Consider the following 27,580-nt stretch of genomic DNA (forward strand, 5'->3'; position numbering starts at 1 on the left):
CAGTACACAGCATATTTCATCCTTATACCCAATCTGCAGGGTTTCCCAGGTGGTGCAGTGGTAAAGAATCTGCCTGCTAATGCAGGAGATGCGGGTTCAATGCGGGTCGGGAAGATCACCTGGAGGAGGAAATGGCAACCCACTCCAGTATTCCTGCCTGGAGAATCCCATGGACAGAGGAGCCTGGCGGGCTACAGTCAGCGGGGTTGCAAAAGAGCTGGATACATCTTAGCAAGTAAAACAACAGCAACAGCTCACTCTGTTTTCCACTGGGGCCCTGTGAGGGTTACTAATTGTGGCTGGAAATCCTTACCAAAGGTAGATAAATCAAATGCATCCATTTTCTTCACTGGCAGCAAGTCGCTGTGGAGAACTCTCAGTGGGAGAGCTTGGACGTGAGGGACAGCGCGGGAATGTTCTTTCCCTGCTGCCGAGAGATGGGGCTTCGTCATTAGACTTTATAAATGTGTGCTGCTCCGGTTCTAACCCGGTTGCCGGCCGGTTGCTAAGGTGTTGGGAGGAAGGGAGCAATGCAGACTCGGAGGATGGCTTCTTCTCAGGTGTGCCCGTGGCCCCAAATGGAAACCAATCAAGGTGCGATTTATGTTCATTAAGTGCTTGTCAAAACTGAAAAATTTTCTAATCAACAGCAATCTAGCGGCGTCCCCGTCGATGGCTGGGAGTGCCGCCTCTGCCGCAGCGGCTATTTGCCTGTTACAACTCTAGGCTAAGAATCCGCTGATGATTACATTAGGCTAAGCTGCGAAGTAAATGAACCGAATCTTATTTAGGTGCCACGAGCTTCAGTGTAGCCCTGCCCCGCAGGGCACTTGATAGCGTTTTATGGCTTTAAAATTAGTGTAGCTTCCCATTGGCTGCAGGGCGCTTGCCTGTTATGCCTTTGAACTCAATAAGCAAGGGGAAGGGGGCCTTTTGTTTTTCTCCCGTATTTTTCTCCCTTGCATTTTTAGCAATTTTGTTTTGCATCTTTTCCAGACGGCGTTTTGCAATAAAAATGTCTGACTACCCTCTACATGTCTCCCCCACCCCACGACTCTCCCCCCACCCCCACCAAAAAAAAGAAAGAAAAGGAGAAAGGGAAGAAAAAGTAGAAAATGTCATGCATTTGCAGAGGACAGTTTCTTTCCCATATCCTGCTAAGTGAAAAATAGCATTGCAAGTCACCGCCAATGGCTTATCGTGTTGGAATGGCTACCTCCAGTGGGGATAACACCTATACTTCTGGAAATGCCCACATAAAATCACAGGGCAGATATTTCAGTATTTTTATTAGACATGAGCAGTATGAGCCAACATTTATTAAGGGCTTTGGGATTCTTTCAAGCTATTTATGTATTATCTTGGTTAATCATGACAACAATTGCTTGAAGCAAGAATTATTATCCTTATTTTTAAAGATGAGAAATCAGAACCCGGGATGATGAAACAGTCCACAAGCCCTAACAGACAGAGCCTCCCAGGCGCTCTTACTCTGAGGCCATCCTCTGGCCTGGAGAAGCTCTGTCTTCTGCAGATAGTCTTAATTTTAGAAAACCAGAGAACTATATTAGTCAGTGAATTGACCGCTCTTCATTTGAAATGAATCTGATTATATTACTGTAAACCACCTTGGTGGGCAGTAAATAGCATTAGGAAAACAGAATCACTCCCAAAACTGCATCAGGGAGGCAAAAAAGCATTTTTTTTCTAGACAGGCCTAGTCAAAGTTTTGAAATTAGAAGAAATTTTGTGTTGGGCAAAAACTGAAGTGGGAATTTTTCTGTCCTTGTTGGGTTAAAACCGTAGAAGAAGATAGCTATCATTAGTGTCCTTGGAAGATAACTGTGTGTGTTTTTTCTGTCTTTAAAAAGTCTATTTCTTTAAGTGCTTCACATTCTAGCAAATGCATCCCAAGGAATCTGGAGTTTTAAAAAGGTTCAGATAGATCTAATTATCATTATGGTGAATATTCTTACATAACTCAGACTTTGTCAGATCTAAGTACGGGTCCAGTTGTTTCAAGCCATATTTAATTATAAAAATACTCATAGAGCCAGGAATGGTGCTGGCTCCTTGAAGTTCACTGCAGTGAACTTTCACTCATGCTTGCCTCTGGAAGAGACCTGCATATCCAACACATTCATTTTGTAAGGCTAGGTTTGAGCATGCATGGGTTATAACTGAGTAATATTCAATTTAACTTAAAATGAGAAAAATCTGTCTTGCAGTGTAAAGCTCAATATACAAGGTCAATCAAGACCGAGACAATCAAGAAGCACAAAGATTATATTCATAATTCATTGTGGAAGTTTTCTATTTTGATTTAGTATATTATATTAACCTGTTTCCCGGGTGGCTCAGTGGTAAAGAAAAATCCACCTGCCAATACAGGAGACGCAAGAGACATGGGTTCAATCCCTGAGTCAGCAAGATCCCTGGGAGAAGGAAATGGCAACCCTCTCCAGTATTCTTGCCTGGGAAATACTATGGACAGAGAAGCCTGGCAGGCCACAGTCCATGGGGTCGCAGAGATTCAGACACAGCTGTGCAGCTGAGCATGCATGCGTATTAACCTGCGACCGAGCTTATGTTGGACTTGAGCCCAGCATGGACTTGAGCGCTGACAGCGTGTGCTCTGGGGAGGTTTGCCCCAGGGTGTCGAGCGCCCCTTGATACGGGAAGGGTGCCACCACTCACATGACGCCTCACCAGCCTTCTCTGCTGATGGGTCTTAGGTTACTGACCCGGGCGCAGTGAAGCCTTTGCTCGGAGTCAGGCGTCGTCAACTTTGCCTTTGCCTCAGTCGCTGTGAGACATCCAGTTTGCTGGCTGCCTTCTCCCTGCAGCGGCCAGAGTTCTCATGGTTACGCACTGGCCAAGTGGTTGCTCCGAAGCAGCTCCAGAAGTGAGACTCTGGAATTCTCTTGGCCGTCTTGGGAAACCAAATTGATTCTCCCAAGGCTTTTCTCTTTGAAGCTGCCTCCTACCTTGCTATTGTAACTGTGGTCCTGTGGAGATAAGGAGAAATTATCCTCTTTGAGGTGTGTGAGCTGAATAGATGTGGCTGGAAGATTTCTCGAAGTATTACAATATCTTCATGGTATCTTCAGGGTGTCACTGTCCTCTGTGCCGGTGACTGTCTATGAGGCTATTGTTTATTATTCACATGTGTCGGACTTGAGCGTTTGCCCCTCTCTTTGAAGGGATGGTGTTATGTGTGTCTTTATAGACAAATTTCCTTAGAAAATAGCATTAAGGAGAGTTTGGGAATGGCAGGGCATCTGACAGTGGCTTCTCTTACATACTTTTTTTTTTTTGAGCCCAGAAGTAAAGGTTTTTAAAAATAAGATTTATACAGACTTCTGTTCCTCTTGAAACTAGACATGCGTGAAGTGTGAAAATGGGGAAGACTGAGTTATTCCTCTCCTCCAGGAGAAGACAGACAGCTTGCTGACCATGTCTAGTACCTGCTCGTCCCCCAGTTGGGTGCATAAAATCACACACACCCAGCCCTTGGCTGGTTTGTGAACATTAAGCTGGACTTGTGGTTCTAGGGCCCTTATACTTTCTTAAAAATCGAGGAATCTGAATGAGTTTTTGTTTCTGTGGATTATATCTATTGATTTTGTCATGGGAGAAATTAGAACAGAAAAAATTTGACATTCTAGAATTCATTTAAAATAATAATAACCCACCCATTACATACTATCCCACAAACATTGTTTAGGAAAAAGATATTTTCCATAACAAAAGGAAATTGTGAGCAGAGCAGTATTGTTTTCCTTTTTTTCAAAGCGCTTTTAAAGTGTGTGAAAAAAAAACTTTCATAAAGATATTTAGTTGGAAGAAGGAGGAGTTCATTTTTTTAAAATGTTGTGTGCTTTTAAAATTTTCTGTTTTTGAAGCATAGTTGATTTACAGTGGTGTGTTAATTTCTCCTCTGCAGCACAGTGATTCAGCGATTCATGTATACATTCTTTTTCATATTCTTTTCCATATTGTTTATTATATGATACTGAATATAGGTCCCTGTGCTGTGGAGTAGCATCTTGTTGCGTACCCCTCCTATGTATAACAGTTTGAATCTGCTAACCCCAAACTCCCAGTCCCTCCTTCTCCCGCCCCCTCCCTCCCCTGGCAACCTCAAGCCTGCGATCTATGGCTGTGAGTCTGTTTCCTAGATGAGGTCCTTCGTGTCATGCTGTAGATTTCTATATATAAATGACGTCATGTGATATTTGTCTTTCTCTGTCTGGCTTACTTCACTCAGTATGGTGTCTCTGGGTTCACCCACGTCGCTGCTAGTGGCGTTACTTCATTCTTTCTTGTGGCTGAGTAGCAGTCTTTGTCTGTGTGCACCACTCTATCCATTCATCTGTCAGTGCACTTTTACGTTGTCTCCACGTCTTGGCTGTTGTCAGTAGTGTGCATTTGTCTTTTTGAATTATAATTTTTGTCTGGATATTTGGGCTTCCCAGGTGGCGCAGTCATAAAGAATCTGCCTGCCAATGCAGGAGACACAAGAGATGGGGGTTTGATCCTTGGGCCAGGGGGATCCCCTGGAGTAGGAATTAGCAGCCCACTTCACTATTCTTTCCTGAGAAATTCCGTGGACAGAGGAGCCTCGCAGGCTACAGTCCATGGGATCCCAAAGAGTCAGACGTGATGGAGTGACTAGGAGTGGGGTTGTTGGAACACACAGCAGCCCTAGCTTTCTGAGGAACCTCTGTCCTTTTCCATCTGCTGCGCCGACTTATGTTCCCACCAGCAGTGCAGGAGGGTTGAAGGCGGAGCACTTTAACAGCCGTTTCAGATCGTGGGTCTTCTCGGACACGCCGCCAAAACTCGACATGTGGCAGTTTCTTAAAGCTTAGGAATTCAATGAATTCTTCCTTCCTTGCTGATTTAAAATTCAGTGACCTGTCTTGCACTTTGAATGAACTTGTATCCATGCATGTGACATTCAGCACCAGTCATTTCAGGAAGCTTGTTTAACTGAGGTACACGGATTTCCAAATGGCAATACTTTTCATCGAGTTGTTGTTCACTTGCTAAGTCATGTCTGACTCTTTACAACCCCATGGACTGCAGCACACCAGGCTTCCCTGTCCTTCACTGTCTCTCAGAGCTTGCACAAACTCATGTCCATTGAGTCAGTGATGCCATCCAACCATCTCATCCTCTGTCACCACCTTCTCCTCCTGCCTTCAGTCTTTGGCATTAGGGTCTTTTCCAATGAATCAGTTCTTCACATCAGGTGGCCAAAGGATTGGAGCTTCAGCTTCAGCATCAGTCCTTCCAATGAATATTCAGGGTTGATTCCCTTTGGGATTGACTGGTTTGATCTCCTTGTGGTCCAAGGGACTCTCAAGAGTCTTCTCCAGCACTGCCGCAGTTCGAACGCTTCAATTCTATAGCACTCAGCCTTTTTTATGATCCAACACTCACATCTGTACATGACTACTGGAAAAACTATAGCTCTGACCACTCAGACCTTTGTCAGCAAAGTGATGTCTCTGCCTTTTAATACACTGTCTAGGTTTCTCCTAGCTTTTCTTCCAAGGAGAAAGCGTCTTTTAAATCAACCAGTTTCCATTTCTGCCCATCTACTTGCCTTGAAGTGATGGGACTGGACGCCATGATCTTAATTTTTTGAGTGTTGAGTTTTAAGCCAACTTTTTCACCCTCTTCTTTCACCTTCTTCAGGAGGCTCTTTAATTCCTCTCCACTTTCTGCCATGAGGGTGGTGTCATCTGCATATCTGAGATTGTTGATCTTTCTCCTGACAATCTTGATTCCAGCTTGTGATTCATCCAGCCTGGCACCTCTCATGATGTACTCTGCATATAAGTCAAATAAGCAGGATGACAATATGCAGCCTTGATGTACTCCTTTCCCAATTTTGAACCGGTCTGTTGTTTCATGTCCGGTTCTAACTGTTGCTTCTTGACCTGCATACAGGTTTCTCAGGAAGCAGGTCAGGTGGTCTGGTATTTCCATCTGTTTAATAATTTTTCACAGGTTCTTGTGATCCACCATCAAAGGCTTTAATGTAGTCAATGAATCAGAAGTAAATGTTTTTCTGGAACTCTCTTGCTTTTTTGATGATCCATGGATGTTGGCAATTTGGTCTCTAGTCCCTCTGCCTTTTCTAAATCAGGGTCTTTTAATACCACCCAAATCACATTCATTAATATCACCACCAGTCTTGTCAGAAAAAAGTCTCTGGGTATTTGGAAGGTATCAATCTCATGGTGAGAGTTACAAGTTTTCAAACTTCACATCATCACTAGAAAGCTCAAATTCTATCACTGGCCACAAATACTGTCAGCTGCTTTCCTTGCAGTACTTACTTTGTTCATTTTCAAGAAAATACGTGCCAAGCACCCAAGACTGAATCACCACAGTTAGTGTCTGACATAGTCCTTCTTTCAAGTAGAAGTGTTGCCCCAGCAAACAAGTGACAAATTCAGCTTGTGAATGAAACACTTCAGGAAGAGCATTCCTGCTTTCAAAGTGCAGCAGCAGCCCTGGAGTGTACTTGCCGTGGCACCACCCAAGAAATTTAAAGGCTCGGGTTACAGTTGCTTTTAATCAGTAGGTTTTGGTTTATTAAGAACATCCTTGGATGAAACTGATTTTTGTTTTTATTTTGAAAGCATAGGAATCAGTAAAATAAAGACAATGTGCAAAGCACAACCTGGTTACCATGGTCTTGCTCCATGCTGAGAAGTCATCAGTATTTATTACTCACACCGCTTTTGCACCATCAAAGCAAATTTCAACACAGGGAAAAAGCAAACGATGTCTTGGGGTTGTTTTGAAAATAGCGTTGAACTTGTGAATCCCCTGATAGGGTGTTGAAGACCACACTTGGAGGATTGCTGAACTTAGATTATGCAAGGAGAAAATGCTTGATTAGATTAGCCATGACACAAAGACCAAAGCAAAGCATTGGTCTGTCCTAACAGTTATCTCACTTAGACAACATATTAGATAGTAATAGAAAATTCTAAATTTCTCAACATTTTATGTACAGTTAGGAACCAGAACTTATTGAGAAAACCTAATTGGAATACAGATTCCTGTAATTTTTTCCATCATGTAATTATGGAAACGAATAGTCTTAATACCTTTAAAAAGTATATGTGAAATTGGAGTGATGTTGATTGCATTTCAGAGCTATGTGTTTTATTCTGATGATCTAACTTTGAGATGCCAATCACATCATGGATGCATTTGGGTTTCGCTCTGAGATCTTGTTAAACTGCTTTTTGGTACCCTATGAACACATGAAGCAAACCATCTTTCACCAGACAGCCAAAGGTAACAAAGGGATGGGAAGCAGTGAGAATCAATATAGTAAGAGTATTTTTAGGGACTATTGATGGATTGCTGTATTTTGAGCTTAACTTCAAGGGCCAAATGCCCCCAAGCTGACTAAGATGAACTCACCATTTACTGAGAACTGTAGGCCGTCACACACACAGAGGGCTCTGGGATGGCCAAGATGAGACTCACACATTGTTCCCTTGGCTACATGGGGAGAACTCCTGGAAGGTTTTTTGTTTGTTTGTTTGTTTGTTTGTTTGTTTGTTTGATAGGGATTTGATACCGGTCTCCTGGCTGGGACTTAGTGCTCTTCAGTGATGACCTTCCTGTCCTGGAAAGTTGTAACCGTGAGATTTTAGGACAAAACCGTTACCGCGGCGCACTCATTAACGCTCCAGTCGGGAGGGATCTGGTACACCCACCGCGGTGCTCGGGGCTCCGCGCCGTCTCCAGAGGCGGCCCGAGGAAGGTGGGAGCCACGTGGAGCCACGCTGCCGTCAGCAAGCTGGAAGCTGCGGGTCCCTGACACGCTCTCAGTTGCTAGCAGGTTCCCTCACTGTACCTCATTTGCATCTGGGACATCAATTAGCATGTTTGTTGAGGCTAATTGAATGAAACTCAATCATAGCTCTTAATTGCTTGACTATGTGAAAAGAAATCACATTAATGCAGCTAATTAAGTGTACGGCAATAGATGCAACATAATTAGGAGGAAAATGTAAAAAACAAGGGATGGCAAAGGTGCGGAGCCGGGTGGCAGGGGGGCGCCAGGCGCGGTTACCGAGCTCCATCCACCCGGTCGGGGATGGGTCCCTCCGCTCCGGCGCCTGCTTGCAAAAAATAATCCAGGCGACGAGCACGGACAACTTGAGAAGAAAAATGCAAATAGGTTTGCAATTACTACTTTTTCAAGCTGTTGAGGGGCAGGAGATGGCACCTCTGGGGGGCTGGGCTCTTGAGTGGGCCCCAGGGACTTGTTAAGTGCTGTTTAAAAGTACTTGGCTTTGAATTACCCTCATGCCTTGTTAAAGGGTTTTTTCCCCTTTTATCCTCGATCAGCATTTTTCTACCAGGAACACGGGGAAGGGATGTATCTGGAACATTTGCATATCAAAATCAAGCTCGCAGGCTTTATTTCGCCCTGCGAGGTCCCTACTTTGGACCACTGTGCCCCACGTCCCACTTCTAAAGAGGCGACATTATTTAGAGGTTGTAGCTTCAATTCCTCAAGTCCCAAGCTGGGGCCAGATGAAAAGGGTAATTCTTTCAAAACCAGAAAACTCCCGTGTGGTTTCTCTTGGGAGAAGCTAGAAGCCACTGATTCAGGTATCCACCTGTTTCTGAAAACACCAAGCTGAAAGACTTGTGTGGACTAGGAAATGCATCTTGTAAAGGTTTTAGCAATGTTAGAGGCTTGAAATTTAGGAACTGCCAAACTTACCCTCTGAATTTCTTAAGAACTAATTCTTCTGTGCTTTGAAGTGCCTAACCCAGGCAGGAAAAACAGATTCCCTCAGCCCGTGCTGAGCCAAAGATAAATGGGTCCCTTCGCCGCATTCAGATCTGGAGAGCTGGCACTTGGTACATTTCTATAATAATTTTAAATAAAATATCCTGGTTATTGTATGTTAAAACATGCCTATTAAAAAGGAGGCCATGCTGAGGCTTAGTCACTCTCTGATTAGGCTCATTTCAGAGCCCATAAGCCATAAATGCTCAATTACACTCCTGTTATTGTATTTTAATTTGTTAAGAATTGGCATTAAAGAAGAAAGTTATAGCAAGTTGATATTTTTAAAGGAGTAACTATGCAAGAAGGAATTCATTATTTACAAGTCCTAACTTTGGTTTTGAAACTTGAGGTTTGCCCCTCTTCAGTAGGTATCAAGGGAAGTAAATGTAAACTGCTTGAGAACAACCTTTTTTTCACAATGCCCTTGACCCTTGGTCCTGTGCTGACTGAAGGTCACTTCTACGTGTTTTTTGTTCGCCATCCTCTTGATGAGCTGCATCACGAGACCTCGGTGTTTCCTCCCATCTGCCTTACCCTTCAGCCTAATTTAAGGATAACGACTTTCTTTCTATCCTTTGTCCTCATCCTTTTGAAGTCACAATTTTTTCATAGTAAATAATATTTGTGGTGGATGTTGGGGGTGGGGGGGCAGGTTCTAGCAGTTTCTAAGCATCTTAACTTTCAAGTGGAGTCTTTAGTCTGTTCCCAGTTGGACACAGCATCTCCCTTCCTGAAACCCGTGATAACTCTCCTTCCAACATGCCCATGGCCAACCCTGGCAGATGTCCCCCCCCACCAAGAGATGGGAGATGACATGCCCAGTTGGTCCAGCCCCGGATGCATCAGCGCCTATGCCCCCGGCTTCCCCGACTGACAGCGTCCGAGCCGGTGCAGGCGCTTCCATCCGGATGGTGTATCATCACTGAGGAAGGCCCAGCCTCGCCCCTCCCTGGAGGAGCTGGTCTGAGTTCGCCCCCGCTGTGGTGCAGCCCCTGATCCTTTATCTGTCTACAGTCCCACATTCCTCCTGAGTCCAGCTGTGGCTTTTGGAGCTTCTGTTCTATGCTAAGAATTGGCCATATGAGGTCTGTCCTTGGGTGGTCACCTATGACCCTGTTGCATCTTCTCTTGCTGGGCTGGTGCTCGCCAAACCTTCTGGGGTTCTGTATTCTCATCACAGGCTCCCCTCGTGTGATGGAGTTTCTCTTCCACCACTTCCTCCTCCTCTGTTGAGAATTCTCCCAGCCCCTTTCCTGAGTTTGGGGTGGCCCCCACGTGGCCATGACTCTCAACTGCGTAATTCCAGGGGGAGGTGTGACGCTTAGCTGGTCCTCCCTCCTGCATATGGCCGAGAGAGGATGGCTCTGTCTGTCCTGACAACTCAATTTGGGTTCTTGCCCTGTGTTGGAATCTTGGACTTTGGATTCTTTCTTGGGCCATAATTTCTATCAGAAAACTTCCTGATTTTGGATAGACCAGTCCCTGCTTCTCAGCTGCTTCACCTCCTGAAATACTGACCTTGTCTTGCAGTTAAAAGAAGCCAGTGGGGTCCTTCTCTTGGCTTCCCTAGTACGTTGTGTCTCCTCTTGAGCGTCCATCACACACCTTGACCGACTTTCCTGGTCCCTCTGACTGTGCAGTTTGCTGCTAGACCATCACCTTCTCTCCCTGTATCTACTGACCCTGTTGACGGGCAGCTATAAGGAAACAGCTCGCTGCTCCCGTCTCCCTGGGTCCCTTGCAGCCCACATACTGGCTCCTTTGGTAGTCCTTCTAAAATTAGATTGACTTGAACTTGATTGCTTATACTAAATACACATGTATTGGTTTTTCTTTGATATCATAAAACTAATGCCCCCAGGATTCTCTGCCAGACTTCCCAGGTGGCACTAGTGGTAAATAGAACCCGCCTGCCAATGCGGGAGACATAAGAGACATGGGTTCGATCCCTGGGTCAGGAAGATCCCTTGGAAGAGGAAGTGGCAACCCCACTCCAGTATTCTGGCCTGGAGAATCCCATGGACAGAGGAGCCTGGCGGGCTACAGTCCATGGGGTCGCACAGAGTCAGATACGACTGAAGCGACTTAGCAAACACACACAAAGGATTCTGCCAAGGAAGGAATCTGTTCATTTCCTTCCCTGATTAGTCTTAAAACACTTGAAATATTAGTTACCCAACAGTGATTTAGATAGACTGCATCATTTCTCAGTGTGTGATGTTGGTTTAATGATATGTCTGCAGAGACAAGGGGGCTTATTGCCCATAAAAATGCATGAAAAGATCAATAAGTCCTAATGCGCCAAGAGACTCCTCACCCGGGCTCTCAGTCGCCATCTCCTCTCTCCCTGTCCATCAGCTGACTCCTAAGTATTGTTTTCCTCCACATGGAATTGGATGATGGCCCAGAGAACTCACTGTGTACCTAGACTTCTCTTTAGTTTCATGATAACTGCTAGTCGTTCACCTCCAAGACACAGACAGCAGCAAGACACTGCTTCTGAGTACAGTGAATCCCTTGAAGAAACCTCATACTGAATATAAATAATGTGCTTTCTGCTTGAACATCCAGCTCTTGTACATCCATCAGGGACCTCCATGTTTTTTCAGCACCCTGCCACTGACCCCTCAGACATCTTCCTGAACAAAACGCTTGGCCTCTTAGAGTGTTTACCTGAGTTCCCAGCAGACAACTTCAGTCTTAGCTAGACATTCTAGGGTGTCGCCATCAGAGACAAAAAGGTTATTACAAAATAGTTCCTACTCCATGGAATTTTCCCTGCAACTCACAGGAAGAGCCCAGGCTCCTCACGTGCCATCTGATAAGTATCAACTCACAGAGTAGGATTTCATGTCTCTATTTATTGTCTTTATCCTCTTGCATAGAAGCATCTACTGCGTCTCCTGTATCTCCAGGGCCTGGGCTAGTTCAGGACACAGAGGCAGAGCTAATTTCAGTGTAATGATGACGCCACCAGGACAAGACAGATCAAAGCCTCCTTATTTTTTAAAGTGCTCACCACCGAGGAAGGGTCATAGGATGACGACTCATGATGTCTCATAGAACCTTTTGTCCTAGATTGTAGAAGGTCTCCCTTTTAATCTCTCTTGGATGTTTAATGTTTTGAACAGGATTACATGCAGAATGTTCACGGTAAAGAGATTGATCTTTTGAGAACCACTGTGAAAGTCCCAGGGAAGAGGCCCCCCCGAGCCACGTCGGCCTGCGCACCCATCTCCAGCCCGAAAACCAACGGCCTGTCCAAGGACATGAGCAGCTTGCACATTTCACCAAATTCAGGTAAGCTCACAGCCGACCTGCCGAAGAGATCCGGCCCGACTCCAGTGATGGGTGGCCCCGATGTGGGAGACAGTGCTGAGCTTCTCAGGTTAAGTGGAGGCTTTGCCCATTAGACTGTAGGCTAAGGGACACACTCTCATGTCTTCTGTGGGTGCTTGTTCCCCCTACACCCTTGGGTTCCAGGACTGCCCACAAGCAAACTGTGGCTCTTTGAGTCACAGATGCGTGGACCACTAGGCTTTTCCGGGGCTGGGCGGTTGAAAGTTGCATCTTACACGTGATGGAGGATTTAAGGGCCCTCTGAAAATCATCAATTCACTGTTAGAGTGTCAAGGATTAGTCCTAACTAATTTGTCGTAAATGTGTATAGAAAAACGGAAATACCAGTTTGGAGCAAGATTTAAAGGAAACCATTGGACCTGCACAAAATTTCAGACTCTCTCGGTTTTGTATTGTCACTGTTACGTCTTCTTCGACACACCTTTGGTTTTTTGCATTCTCTTTTAAAGGAGGATTTGTCTTTCGTTCATCATCAGAGAAAATCAGTGTTTCTCGAAATAGATGTGTTGAGAAATTCCCAGCCTCGGGGTGCAACGCAAGCCCTTCAGGGTACTGTGGTTCATTGTTGTTTAAGAGTCTTAGCAAACCATGCTCTGGCTTTTGCCTTCCGTGATTTCTTATCAGAGGAAAGGTGGTGAGAAGAACTTAAAGTCTTCCCACCCACAAACTCGGACTCCTCCAACAAATGGAATCCCTTCACAGATTTCAGTTTTTTCTTTTCTTGTCTCCAGCTTACATCCGATTTTCTCAAAATAGATTTCTGTGCTATAGTCATTCCTAACATGTGTCCCTGCCTCTTAAACACGCTGCCTTTTTTCCTTTCTGAAATGCTAAATGCTTTTAAAGAGGAATGATGCTGACCCCATCGTTCCACGGTGTGAATGACATTGTTGGCAAAAGGAGGCTAATAAAAAGGAGACAGAATTTGGGGTCCGCCAGCCTGTGTTCTACTGCCGGGTGCTGCGAGGTGCTGGGTAGGTAACTGACCGCGCTTTCCATGAGGCTGATCCGGCCTGGCCTGCCTCCGTCACAGAGGTGTGATGGCAGGTACTGCGGAAACTCATAAACACCACACAAATGTCAACTGTTGTTACTAATCAAAGTAAAACTGGGCTTTCTCGTAACAGAGACATTAGTTCACTCCAGGAAGCAGATAAGGTTACCCTATGGGATCTCATGGCTTACTGACCTTCCTTCCAAGAGATATGTGAATTTTCCCTTTCAGGATGGTGTGCTAACTTTATGGGAAGAGAGAAAAGTACCCAAGAAAAAAATTTTTTTCTATAGTGAATAAAAAGCTGATGTCATCATTAATCTATTGTTTTTTTTGTTGTTCAAAAAGTACTTATTGAGTATCTGTCCCATGCCAGGGATTGTGCATTGTGTGAATCCCAAGTTCCTGACCTCCAGAACTTCTATGCAAGGCAGTCACCCTTTCACCAACTTTCCACTTCCCCTTCTAACCATCATGCCACATCTCTCCATTTATTTATTCAAATCAACAAGCATGTATGAAGTTTCTAATGTGTGCTGGTCACTGTCCTGCACTCCGGGGGAGCAGAAATATGAGGTGTTATCCCTGCCTTCCGGAATCTCAGCCTCTGGGTGGTGGGAGAGATGCGTAGATGAATCAGTGCAGTCCCATAGTCAGGGCAGGTAAGGGGGTGTGAAGGCCCAAGGTGATGGGCTTGGCTGCACCTCAGGAGATGGGACAAGGCTTCCAGGGAATGTCCGTGAGTGTGGGAAGAAAGGGTGGGAACTTGCCAGGCAAGTAGGATGAGGAAAGAGTCCTGACAATTTGAAGCTGTGTGGGCTATGTGAGATTTGGGGTTTGAACGTCATCTTGCTATTTGTGCTCTTTGGAGCTTAACCACCACTTCCTGTCCTAAGGAAAATGTCTTGTTTGTTAACAAACAGAAAACACACCAATGCCATATAAACCTTATCACATCCGCAGGAGATGTTATGTCGTAGGCCTCAGCCAAGGGATTGAGTTTGCAATGTCCAGTTGCTTTCTCTTTAAGAGGCTTGCTGTTGGGTGAATGGGAGGCACAAACGAAATCCTTTTTCCCCGGTCGCACCCTTGGTTTATTACAACCTGGTAATCAGCCTACACTGGGTGCATTGCCATTCAGGGAGCCCTGTAGATTTTTCATCCTCCTTGGAATACAGGTAGGGACTCGAACAATGCAAGTTCAGTGCATGAAGCAGGGCACCCAAAGCTGGTGCTCCGGGACAACCCAGAGGGATAGGGTGGGGAAGGGGATAGGAGGGGGATTCAAGATTGGGGGGTGGGGGGACACATATATACCCGTGGTTGACTCATGTTGATGTACGGCAAAAACCGTCACGGTATTGTCATTATCCTCCAATTAAAATAAATTAATTAAAAAAAAAACAAGAACAAGTAGGGACTCAGAAGTGGGAATTTGACATCCGCCAGAGCCCAGCACCACTTAGGGGAAGGAGGCCCCTCTTGGTCACAGGGCTCCCGGCTGTGTGGTACCCTCAGCTAAGCCCTGGACAGTGTCATCAACGGGGGTCCAGCAAGAGTGATTTCTGCCCTGTTGTTCACAGAACTGTCTCATAGGAAGAATTCCAACCCAGCAAACTTAATTCAAAGTAAATCATTGCTGCTTTTAAGAGATGGATTTTTTTTAGTTGAAAGATAGGCGTTAGTTATTTTAGAGCAACTTGACAAAGATCTTACCACACTACTTAACCTCATCTTTCACTGTCAACTCATTAGAATTCTGCCACTTTGGTCTAGAACTCTGGATTAACTGATGTTTCTTTTTAGCTTGTTTTGTTTGTTTGTTTCTATTCATTTTCTATCTTCATGTTATTGAATCAGATCGATGTTTTGTGCCTTCCCTTCTAGTAACTTTTACATTCACATAGGCCTGACCTGATATACACTTATTCTGAAATCTTTGTGCATAACTTACTAATGTCTTAGAATAAAAGCCTGTAGTTGAAGTGACTCAGTAAACAGATACAAACATTTACAAGATTCTTGTTACACATTTCCAAATTCATTTCTAAAGAGGTTTTATATAAAATAAACTTCTGTCTATAAAGTGAGTGCTCATTTCACTTTTACACACTTTTAGAGTCTATGCTAATCTCACAAGCAATAAAAAATATTTCATGCCTCACTCATTTGGATTCCTTCAGTTCGTGCTGAGGTTGAACATCACTATGTCTTTTGGCCACCTGTGTTTCTTATCTCGTATTGTTTAGATGTCTCCTTTGCCCGTTGCTGCACTAGGCACTTGTCTTTTGCTTATTGACATGTAAGATCTCTTTGTATATTAAGGACATTAACACTCTGTAATATATTTTGCAGATACTTCCCCAGTTTACTATTTGCTTTTTTGATTTTATGGTCTTATTTACATATAGAGGTTCTCCCCCTTTGGTATATAATAAAATCATAAGACGTGTACTCCTATAGTTTCTATTTTAGGTATTTAGAAAGCCTTTAATAATCCTGAAATAAGATCATAAATCACACATATATATTTCAGAGCTTTATAATTTTATTGTTGTTCCTTTTCCCTTTTTTATATTTAACCCCTAATTTGTTTGAGTCTATTATGTGTAATAGGAAACCTAGTTAAACTTTTTATTCAAATACATAACTAATTCTTCTTTCTCTCTTTGTTATTTCCTTTTGCTGTTGACTCTCTTTGTCTCCTTTCTTGTGCAACTAACTCATTTAATCAAATTAGTTGTGTTTCTGAGCTTAAAATTTTATTCCATTGACCTACTTTCTCCACATTGTGTGGATTTCCTCCGCTGTCTTAGATTCATGGCTCGATTTATACCTGGTAATATAACCTATAACATAGTTTCTTATTACTCTTTGATTTTATAGTTTTTCTTGGTTATTGCCACCCATTTATTTTTTTTCCAATAAATTTCAGAATAACTTGAAACCTTCTCTTCCCCCTAAAAATAATCTCATTGTGACTCTAATTGTCATGCTGTTAATCTATGAATTAGTAGTAGAGGAACTGACATCTTAGCTATATTGAGTTTCTTATTCTAACACACTTCTTTCCCATTTATTCAAACTTATTATATACCCCTCTGTATGTTAATTTATTCCATTACTGTTAGGATAGACCAGATTACTGTTAATCCATTCTATTACTTTATAATTTTTGGTGAAATGTGAAAGTTATATTTGGGGGGGGGTGTCTATTATATCATCTAATTGGTAAGAAATAAGAAAGCTCTGAGATTTTGTATTTTTTATATCCAGCCATCTTAACTGTTTCTTAGTTGAAATAATTATCCAGATGTTTCTCTTGGTTTTCTAGTGTGCCGTCATGATGCATTCCGCGTTTCAAGTCTCATGATGCCTAGCTGTGTCGATGTTGACTTTTAGATTATCTCAACAAGTGTGATGGTTTGGGTAGTGTATTGCTCTGCCTCCTGTATCATCCCCTTACCATCCTCACTGAGCCTGCTGCCTGCCCAGCCCTGATTAGTGCTCTGGAGTTTCAGGGGGTGGAACGAGACCCTCCCTCCAAGGGCTGTACACGCCAGCGGGGGCTGGAGGAGTCAGACGATAAACACACAAATAAGACCACTGAAGCTGGTGGGTCTAAAAGGGGCAATGGGATAGAAAATTACTTGGGGGGAGGGTGAGCCTTATGCTATTCCTAGTATTGGGGAGTGGTTTGCCAGTATTGTAATGCTGACTACATCTCAGACATTGAAATGCTGGAAATCTGATGATATTAACATCACGTTTTGCCAGGGGGTTGGGAAGGAGGAGGAAAAACACATTGTCATACCTGCATACTGTGGACCCAGCCTGGGCCTCATTTTGGGACTTGTGAGTTAACCAGAGCAGAAGGGCTGCAGTGAAGATGGGGAGGCTCCCAACTCCACTGCAAATGGAAATTACAACTTACTATCAGGGCTTCCCAGGTAGCTCTGCGATAAAGAATCTGCCTGCCAAGCAGGAGACACAGGTTCAATTCCTGGGTCAGGAAGATGTACTGGAGAAGGAAATGGCAACCCACTTCAGCTATTCTTGCCTGGGAAATCTCATGGACAGAGGAGCCTGGCAGGCTGCCGTTGCAGAAGAGTCAGACACGACTGAGTGACTAAGCAGCAACAAGTGCTATCATCAGAAAGATTTAAGAGGTTGCTTCTTGCATTCACAAGATGAAGCAAACAAAAGAGTGTATGAAAAATCTGAGGAGAAATTAAGGGGGGAAATTGCAAAAATAAAAATTTCAGTAAATGGATTACAAACTATAAAGCACACGGCTAAAGATACTGCTGGCAATCAAAGATATAACAGAAGAAAGGATGCTGGAGAGGACCAAGAAAATGCCAGCGTCTTCCCATTTGAAGAGTCAAGTATCAAATTGGATGGGAGAGTAAGCTCTGTCAACATGGACAAGTTCCCCAAAGCATCCAAGTTAAGGAAAGACTGAGGTTAACCTATCAAGGAAGAAAACTCTTATAGACCTTGGCCTTCTCAAGAGCAACACCTTGTATTTGTTACATGGACAAATCATTTTGAATTTAGAAGCTTATGTAGAGTCAAACTATTATCAATCAAGTCTGAAGGCAGAAAGAAAATATTTTTGGATAACATACATGGATATAGGACATTTCCCTCTCAATGGATTTTTGAAAAAATTACTTCAGCATCTACTCCAACAAGAAGAAGGAGAATCCAGAAGATATTTATTGATTCAGACCTGATTAAATTCCCCCTTCCCCATCACATCGTTCCCTTCATCGTTCCCAAGATCACTTTCTCAGGATGCCCAGGGCAGCATGTGCCTTTTCCATTCTTTTTGTTCATTTGTTTTCAGTTTTAGCTGTGCTGGATCTTTGATGGTTTGTGCGGGCTTTCTCTGGTTGCAGCAAGCGGGGGGTACTCTCTGCTGCAGTGCACAGGATCCTCGTGGCTGTAGCTTCTCTTGTTGTGGAGCACAGGCTCTAGTCACACGGGCTTCAGTAGTTGCAGCTTATGGGCTCGGTAGTTGCCACTGGTGGGCTCTAGAGCACTGGCTCAGTAATTATGGCTCACTAGCTTGTTGCTCCGCAGCATGTGGGATATTCCTAGACCAGGGATAGAACCCATGTCCCCGGCATTGGCATGTGGATTCCTATCCACCACACCACCAGGGAAGTCCTACATTGCCATTCTAAGGGAACCCATCAGAAGTCACATTTTAGAGAATCTACCTGTCATTTCAGGGATGCTTCCAGAGAAGGTGGAAGGACTTCCACTTCCCTGGTGGCTCAGACGGTAAAGCATCTGCCTACAACGTGGGAGACCCAGGTTCAATCCCTGGGTCGGGAAGATCCTCTGGAGAAAGAAATGGCAACCCACTCCAGTACTCTTGCCTGGAAAATCCCATAGACAGAGGAGCCTTTTAAGCTACAGTCCATGGGGTTGCAAAGAGTCGGACACGACTGAGCGACTAAACTTTCTGAAAAGAACTTTTCCAGAGAAGGTGGTCAAATGTCCAGAAATACTTTTTGACATGAGTTTTGGGCCAGGTTGGTAGAACTGTATCCACATATGACTGAAGACAGAGTTATGTCAGCTCTGACAGTTATTTTGACATTTCAATAGAAAGCAGGAAAACGTAAGGGCCAACAGCACAGGCTTTGGAGTCACTAAACTGAATGCTGACTCCCCCATCTTAGGACCTTGTGCAGTTGTCTCTAAACCCCCAACTTCCTCATCTCAAAAACGGGAGAACAGTGCCTACCTCCATCCCTTTAAGGATAACACAACCTGTGCCTTTCCAAAGCCTGACTCTTCAGCACTGTGTCAGGAATCCATCATGATAGTCCTGCTCATCACCAGTGAAGAAAAGGAAGAGAGTTGAGAAATTAGGTCTTTGAATTAATTTTGCAGGTGCCATGAAGTGTTTATTTAGCCGTTGGGTAGACTTAGTGGCTTAGACTTACTAAACCCCTGCCCCCCACCCCCCAGCTCCGCCCACGATGGCAGCAGGAGATGTCCCCATCAGGACGTCCCCGAATCTCCACGGGGCACCCTGCTTTGGTTCTGTGTGTCCACCCTCTCTCTATTCCCGTCCTCCCCAGCTCCTGATTGCGGCGTTCCATCTCGAGATGACAGCTGTCTTGTGGTCCCCAAAGTGCGTCTTTTGTTGGATGTTTGTGGGTGTGTTTTCATCCTCACCAGACTGACGCTGGGACCTCTGTGAAAGGGGGGAAACCTTTCCCCTCCCTTCTCCTCCACCTCCCCCCCACGCAGGCCCCCAGCGGTTTCGAAATAGGAAAGCCATCCCCAAGGGTCGAGCTGATTTTTTTTCTGGGGTGGGGGGGAGGCAAGGATCTCAACGTGTTTTGCGGACTGAACCGCCGTTGACATCGAAAGTCTCAACCATGCTGTTTTCCTCCACACTTCAGTAATCAGGACATCCAGCAAACCCATAAAAAACCAAACTAATAGCATGAATATTCAGTGACCTAGAATACTAATTATTGTCATGAATATTAATGTGATCGGACTTGCTTTTTCCTCTCCTCTTTCTCTCCCGTCCTCTTTCTCCCTCTCTCCCTCTCCTCTCTCTCTTTTTTTTTTTTTTTCCACTTAGCCGGCTCTAAAGATGGGTCATAATGAGAGCATTTAAGAGGGAGCGCGCTCTCCGCCGTGACAGGGACTGGGGTAATAAGGAGAGCTTGATTAACGCGGAGCACTTGGGGGAGAGATGAGAGGCTTCACGTGGGCCTGATCGGGGGAGGCAATGAGACACCGCCGGCTCTGTTGCTGCTCCCGGAGATTAATGAGGCCTAAGAGTGCATTAGGAACAGTGACAAAGGTTTGATCTAATGGGCTCAGTCATTTTTCCTTTGAGTGACAGACGCACAGAAGTAATTGGCTGTGCAGAATGGCAGCTCATTGGCGGTACTTAAGGATACATTATCCCCGTTGTGTGGCCCGCAGAGGCTGTTTATCAAAACTGCTCACACTGCAGACGCCGAATCGCTAAGCTGCTGCTACAGTGGTAATAGCTATTAAAAAAAAAAAAAAAATCACGCAACATCAAAACTGGATCCATGGTTGTCTCGTAGAAACAAAAGTTTTTCTTTGTTTAGTTTCAGATGGTCTAGGAGACATGGTAATAACTCCAGAGCCTGTTCCGTGAGCCGGATGAGCGATCCCCTCCCGGTGGTCACGTCTCAGGCTTGTTAGGACTTCAGAGCCTGGCTTCTCACCCCGTCCCTGCCTTGGTCACCCGATTATCGCCCACACCCTGGGTTCTGTTTACAGCATGAACCCGCCGGTACATAAATTGGACGCGTCGGCTAAACTCCTGTAACTTGGCGGAACGCTTGCAGACGCTTGCCTTCTTGGTTGAGAATTAATTTGCTCCAGAATACTCCCCCAAGTCAGCATCACATGGTGAGGTCTGCTTGCATAAACCAGGTTTCAGCGGGCTAGGTTTTGGTGCCTAAGTACTAATTCATTATTTTTAGGTTAAAAATGTCTCGTGGGGTTTCTCTAAGACTAGAATTTGAGAAAGTTGGTGACATCTGAAGTGAAATGACTCAAGCTATTATTTAATTCGGCGTCTTCTGCTCTTAGGAGAAATGCCTTCTTACTGTTAGTTGTTTCTCTGTTTATACGTTTTTCCCACTGAGGCTTAGGCAAATGTGTACTATATGGTTTGCAGCATTAAACTGTAAACTCTTTGAGATGTAGACCACTATTTCTCTTCCTTTGTTTTCCTCTCCTAATGTCATGACCTGGCAATTATTTTTGCATGAAGTAAATATTCTTGGATATCACCCGTCATGTGAGATGTAAGTGATAAATATTGAGGGTAACTATGTCAGCTTTCAGATAACGGTTCCTCCATTGCAGTATTCTGTGGTTCAGACCATTGGGGTACAGTTCATGTAAAAATCAAAGCCACACCTTCCAGTTTAAGGAAACCATCTTCAGTCATTTAAACTCCAAATGGAGTGTTCCTTTCTGTAAGAACTGACAAAAGCAAGTTAATTCTTCATGATTTTTGTTATAAACATACAAGGGATGTTGGCAATACTAAGTTGTACATCTCTATGGGAACAGATATTCCAATAAGTAAATAAAAGTTGCTGCAGAGACTTTCTCCCCTCTCAAAAATGTGTGTGTTCAGTGGAGAATAGGATTTCAGCTGTTGATACGATGCTTTCATGGTCAGCAAAATAGTCAGCATGGAAGGGCTATAGGAAAAGGGCTAGGGGAGGCAGAGCTCTGAGACAGACGTCAGTACATGACCCACGGTCTTCAGGAAGGCTGGCCGGGGCCATGACTGGGACCAGGGCCTCAGGTTAGAGCCTTTCTGTGCCAGAGTCAAGTCCATGGTTGGCCTACTTGCTACGTAACCATTCCCACATTGGCAGAGGAGAACCAAGTCGTCCTGATGTTTTACCAGCTCTGAACTTTGTGGCCTGGCGTTTCAAGTAACCACGCCTACAGAGACCTTGCCTCTCTCTGGAATATTCCTAGTGAGGAGGCAACCCCCAAATGTCCTGACTCACAAGCAAGTAGCCCCTTCACATCCTCACAGTTGCAAACATGGGGTCCCTCGGCGTCCTCACTGCTCACAGATAGGGTCTCCATTCAGTCCTAAGAGACGATTCTGTGAGACCTGCAGAGGAGAGGAGGAAGTCCAGGTGGACAGGCCTGCGCGTGGGGCCGTGGTGTGGGCATCACGGCCGCCTCCTTGAAAGGGCTTATAAGATGCAGCGAGAGCCAGACACCTGCCCTCAAACAGTGCGCTGCTCAGTCACAGGGAATTTTGTGCAAAACATACCTATTGCATATATCAGATGGAGAAGGAAGAACATGTTAGAGAAGGGACTGAACAATTAAACTAAGTTCTTAAGGGCATAGAGCCAAATAAGGAACTAGAAGACAAGATATGAGAATCTTGGACTTCGTGTATTATAAAACATTATTGAACTGAGTCATTGGAAAAGACCCTGATGCTGGGAAAGATTGAAGACGGCAGGAGAAGGGGATGGATGAGATGGTTGGGTGACATCAGCAACTTGATGGACGTGAGTTTGAGCAAACTCCAGGAGTTGGTGATGGACAGGGAAGCCTGGCGTACTCCAGGCCATGGGGTCGCAAAGAGTCAGACACAACTGAGCAACTGAACTAACTGTGTGAGTGTTAAATTCATGTTTTATTACTTAAAAGAAAATCCTTAGTGTTAACCTCCTTTTGTGTAATGTTGTCATACCTCATTATAACCACTGCATGTAAACTTGTTCATAGAACCTGTATGGGGCCAATACATCTTCTGTATGGAGAAATGGCTTGTGGCTAAGGAAGCATCATGTAAATAAGCACAAGTGGTGGTTGCTCTCCGTCAGCATCTTCAGAATGAGTGGTTGCCACGTGTTCATCACTCACATATAAACAGGCAGGATGAGAAGTGCCAGTGTCATCGGCAAGAATGAATGCCACACCACTCATCTGGAAGACACAGGCTTTGTCTTTGGAGTAAATACTTAAAGCCATTTCCAGTTATTAGAACTTACCTTCTGATGGGCTTAAGGGTTTCATCCTAAATCGTAGCAGACATCAAATTCTATCCGTCCCCACGGTGGTGCAGCGTCCCAGCGACGAGATGTAAGTGGGATGGGCCATGGACGCTCCAGCTCGCCTGTCCTCACCGTGAGGTCCTCTCTTTCATCCTTTGCTTGCGTTAGCCCCAAGCACGTGATTTCTTCTCTTTCTGTCTTTCACTTTATCTGCTCTACTTCTGATGACTTCAGCATTACCTCTGGTGGAGAGACTAAGAGTGGGAAGAGTGTCGTCAAGTTGTCCCAAGGCTAAACACTGTACATGTCCGTGTGCAGGAGCAGGGGTTCAAGAAACACCGTCCAGTGAGTGAGTGCTTGGGCTCATGGGAAGTGTTCACTAGAACAGCGAAACACAGATACAAGGCAAACAGTCTGACAACTTACACACACCAGGACGCTGCCACACAGGAAACAGGAGTAGAATATCCAGACTTTTTAGATTTTAAAGTCAAACATAAATTATCAGTGTCACCATTTTTGCTGAAAAAAACTAAACTGTAAGGAAAAGGAAAACTCACCATTGGCAAAATTAATAACAACTACCATCTTCAGAAGCTTAGCAGTTGACAAAGTGCTTTATGTAATTTGGTCCTTGTATTATTAACCTCAGGGGGCTGTTATGATTATCTCATCATTGTGATCATCATCGTTACTGTTGTGTCCATTTTACAAACTATGACCTGACTTGTTTGTTCAGGTTCCATCTTCTTTTAGCCCACTCAGTTCAGTTCAGTCGCTCAGTCGTGTCTGACTCTTCGAGACCCCATGAATCGCAGCACGCCAGGCCTCCCTGTCCATCACCAACTTCCAGAGTTTACTCAAACTCAAGTCCATCGAGTTGGTGATGCCATCCAGCCATCTCATCCTCTGTCATCCCCTTCTCCTCCTGCCCCCAATCCCTTCCAGCATCAGGGTCTTTTCCAGTGAGTCAACTCTTCACATGAGGTGGCCAAAGTATTGGAGTTTCAGCTTCAGCATCAGTCCTTCCAGTGAACACCCAGGACTGATCGTTAGAATGGACTGGTTGGATCTCCTTGCAGTCCAAGGGACTCTCAAGAGTCTCCTCCAACACCACACTGGTCATTAAGAAAATTAATTCATAGCATATATCATGAGTCAGAAAGATGTTAATGCTGTTTGACCCAATCATTAATATAACTCTTCTAGGATATCAGCCTAAGGAATTGTCTAAAAGTAGATGTCCCTTGCAATATTGTTTATAGTAATGAGAAATTTCAAACAGTCAAAACAATGCAGAGGTAAGAAAATGGCAGGTTATCTCCATTAATGGCAGGTTATCTCCATTAATGGCAAGTTATCTCCATTAAATCAGTAAGATGTTATAGATCTAAAATTATTATGAAGGTTTTGGAACAATAAGGAGAAATGGATGGGAAGTTATATTAAAGAAGTGTAATAGAATATTACATCTTTTCTGTGGTCATAACTAAGAAAAATATGTAATGTCCAACAATGAGTTGATCTATTGGATGCAATTCTGGTAGACTTCTAATTTACATTATCTGCATATCTGTATAACCTTGCAAAATAAGTATAAGTAATTCCTACAGCAAAGCATACTCCCATTTTTTTTCCCCTTGGCATCACCTTTAGAACAGGGAGAAATTGGAATAAAATGAGCTATTTCCACATTTTAGGAAATAACCATGGACTGTCTTAATCCCAGGATTTTCAATTCTGGGCATGGCCACAATATTTTATTTAGAGTAATTAGATTTGTCATTACCCCTGAGTCTGGACTCTGTACATTCTTTTTTCTCCAGTAAGCATACTGCAGAAGATATATAACCAAAAAAAAAAAAAAAAAACAAAATGCATAGCATTCTGAGAAACACAAGATTCCTATCTCAGTGGTAAACGTGTTGAACTGCGCTCTTTTACAAAACAACTGTCCCATAGTGCTGAGTCCTGAACGCCTGCATCTTTAAGAAAAGCTACTGAAAGTGTCCTTGGGAGAAAAAAAAAAAAATCCTCTTAGCCTGAAATCCTGGTTGCCAAAAGGAGGGCAGATTTCCAATGCAAATAGTGAGGCGAATGGGCCCTCCTCACAGGCACTTAAATCATTTGTATCTCACTTTTTATGGTAGTGTTGTGAATTATATTATTTTTGGGTTTATAATTAGAGGACAGAACAGATGGCGAAGGCCTAGTTTGAAGTGATGTAGCCGTTAGGAAGGCCTCCACTGTCCCAACCTGATTCCAGCCAACCTGGTTTTCCCTCCCATGCTCAGAGCGGGCTGGGGCGTAGCCATAGGTTTACATGGTAACCTTGAACTCTTGAGTTTTTTTAATAAGATTTGAAGCCACATAGGAATGAAAAAAAGGCCTCCAAGAGCAGTCTGTATTTCAAAGGGTGAGACCTCCGAGGGGAAACAGTGAGTACCTATCAATCTTTTTCCTATAATTATGATTATTTTAAAAAATTACAAAGTCCCACAACGGAAATAAAGGTCTGTTTCATATTCACGCACTCACAGAATCCTCTTTGGGTTTTTCTTCTCCACTCTCAGACTGCATGAAACTTCATTATCACCATCACCAAGAGTTTCTGCCCTTTTCCAGGCTGACTCACCAGTAAGCCAAATGCCAAGTATTGCTTTCCCAGTTGAAGCATTGGTAGGAAGGATCAAATCTCATTATTGAAGATAAACCAAACTCAGGACATGCAGTGAGCAGAATTCTGTATTAAAGAAAAAAGATTGTTGATGAATCTCTATTTGAATGCTATGAAAAGCCTTATTTCAGGGTATTTTTTTTTTTAAATCATGACAGGCTATTTTAATGTAATAAGCCTATAGCTTAAAAGAGGAATTCTGTCTTTGATGTCATTTGGCGAATGAAAACATTCTTGTTCAATAGAAAACCAGCATCTTTTTCATGCTTGTGTGAGATCAGGCAACATACTGATATTCATTCAGCTATAAATGCCATATTCACTTTGAAATGCAAATTGTTTAAAGAAAAATAGCATATGGTGGAGGTAAGTACCTTTTCAAATCAACTCTCACACTTTAGGGATGTAAGTAAAGCTAAAATTATTCTTGGGGAAGAATCTGGCGCTTTTGACACATGGAAGCTTGCACTAATCAGCCGGCCCAGTGGGCACACACATCTCCATATCAAGGGGCTGGCGTGAGGCTCCATGGATTAGCATCGTAATGCAGCCACCCCTGCCCATCAAGGCCAGCGGCCAGATGATCCAGAGAAGGGGTCTTTGAGGAAGCAGGCTTCTGAGTTCAGAGTGGACCAGGAAGTCGACCATGTCTGTCGTGATAATGCAGACCCTGGGGGGAAACACTGAGACGATACCAAAGCGGTCCCTTTGTGCCTCCCTTCCTCTGGACGCCAGCATCCCGTACTTCGTAGGGCTGGACCACTCTTTGGGACTTAACGCTGGTGAAACTGTCTCCTTGCTCCTTAATGACTTTTTCTCATGCTTCCTGATCTGACCTCTGCATTCACAAACCATTCAAATGAGTTTTTTCTTTTCTTTTTTTAAGAGTTTTTTTTTGAGGTGGGGGGGACTAAATGATATTGATTTAATATACAGTGAAGTGACTCAGTCGTGTCCAACTCTTTGCGATCCCATGGACTGTAGCCTACCAGGCTCCTCCATCCATGGGATTTTCCAGGCAAGTGTAATGGAGTGGGGTGCCATTTCTTTCTCCAGAATATACATTTAGAAAGCGCAAACTCCTAAGTTCTAGCTAAGTGTATGGGGCTTCCCTTGTGGCTCAGCAGTAAGGAATCCACCTGCAGTGCAGGAGACACAGAAATGTGGGTTCCATCCCTGGGTCGGGAAGATCCCCTGGAGGAGGAAATGGCAACCCGCTCCAGTATTCTTGCCTGGGAAACCCAATGGACAGAGGAGCCTGGTGGGCTACTGTCCTCGAGGGTCGCAAAGAGTCAGACACGACTGAGCGACTAAACAACAATGTGGGTGACGAGCGTGGAGGTCAAGTTGCAGCAGGTGGCCGGCAGCCCAGGAAGCCCCCTGGGTCCCATCCCTCCACTGCCTGCATCTCCCCCTACTCACACATGAAGGGGGGTGCCTCGTCTCATTTCCTGCTCCACAGTTGGGTTTGCCTGTTGGGTTTGCCCCATTGTATGGTTGTGTGGGGACCAGGACTGGTGGTGCCCTGGGCTTTGTCTTCTGTGGGCCCACATTCTGTCTGATGTCTGTCCTGAGGTGGCCCACGTCACGGTCCACTCCATCTTACTGGTGAGGATCTCCCACGAGATCCCCGTGGTGGATGGATGGACATTTCAGCCGTTTCTAGTGTGGAACTATTCTGAATAATTCTGCCATGTACATTCTTATATATGTTGTTCTGGTGGGTTGTTGGTGCGTGTCTATATGATTTTTTTATCCTTTTAAATGTGTTTAAAATTTTTTATTGAAGTACAATGTTATTATGCAAGTTACAGGTATAGTGAGTCACAATGTTAAAGGTTATACTCCATTTAGAATGATAAACTATTGGCTATATTCCCCATGTTGTACAAGCTTATTTTATACCTAATAGTTTTTGTCCCTACCCCTTCCCTCTCCCCACTGGTAACAGCTCCTTTGTTGGCCATGTGTCTGCTGCTTTGTTATACTCACTTTGTTGTGGCTTTTAGGTGCCACGTATGCATGATATCATGCAGTATTTGTCTTTGTCTGGCTTATCTTACTCAGCCTAATGCCCTCCAAGTCCATCCATCTTGCTGCAAATGGCAGAATTTCATTCTTTTGTATGCCTGTCACTTCAGTCG

The 27,580-nt window shown here is 44.2% G+C and overlaps 1 protein-coding gene across 5 annotated transcripts in view; it reads left to right on the forward strand.

The window, feature by feature from the left end:
- The window catches only part of AGAP1 (ArfGAP with GTPase domain, ankyrin repeat and PH domain 1), a 575,037-nt gene that overhangs the window by 376,457 nt on the left and 171,000 nt on the right, over positions 1-27,580 (forward strand). For all 5 annotated transcript variants that reach the window (XM_043877472.1, XM_043877473.1, XM_043877471.1 and 2 more), the window contains exon 11: positions 11,977-12,145. In XM_043877472.1, the coding sequence (XP_043733407.1) occupies positions 11,977-12,145 (169 nt within the window). The remainder of the gene's footprint in view (positions 1-11,976; positions 12,146-27,580) is intronic.

The sequence above is a fragment of the Cervus elaphus genome, chromosome 20 (genome assembly GCF_910594005.1).
Source record: "Cervus elaphus chromosome 20, mCerEla1.1, whole genome shotgun sequence".
Lineage (NCBI taxonomy): Eukaryota > Metazoa > Chordata > Mammalia > Artiodactyla > Cervidae > Cervus > Cervus elaphus.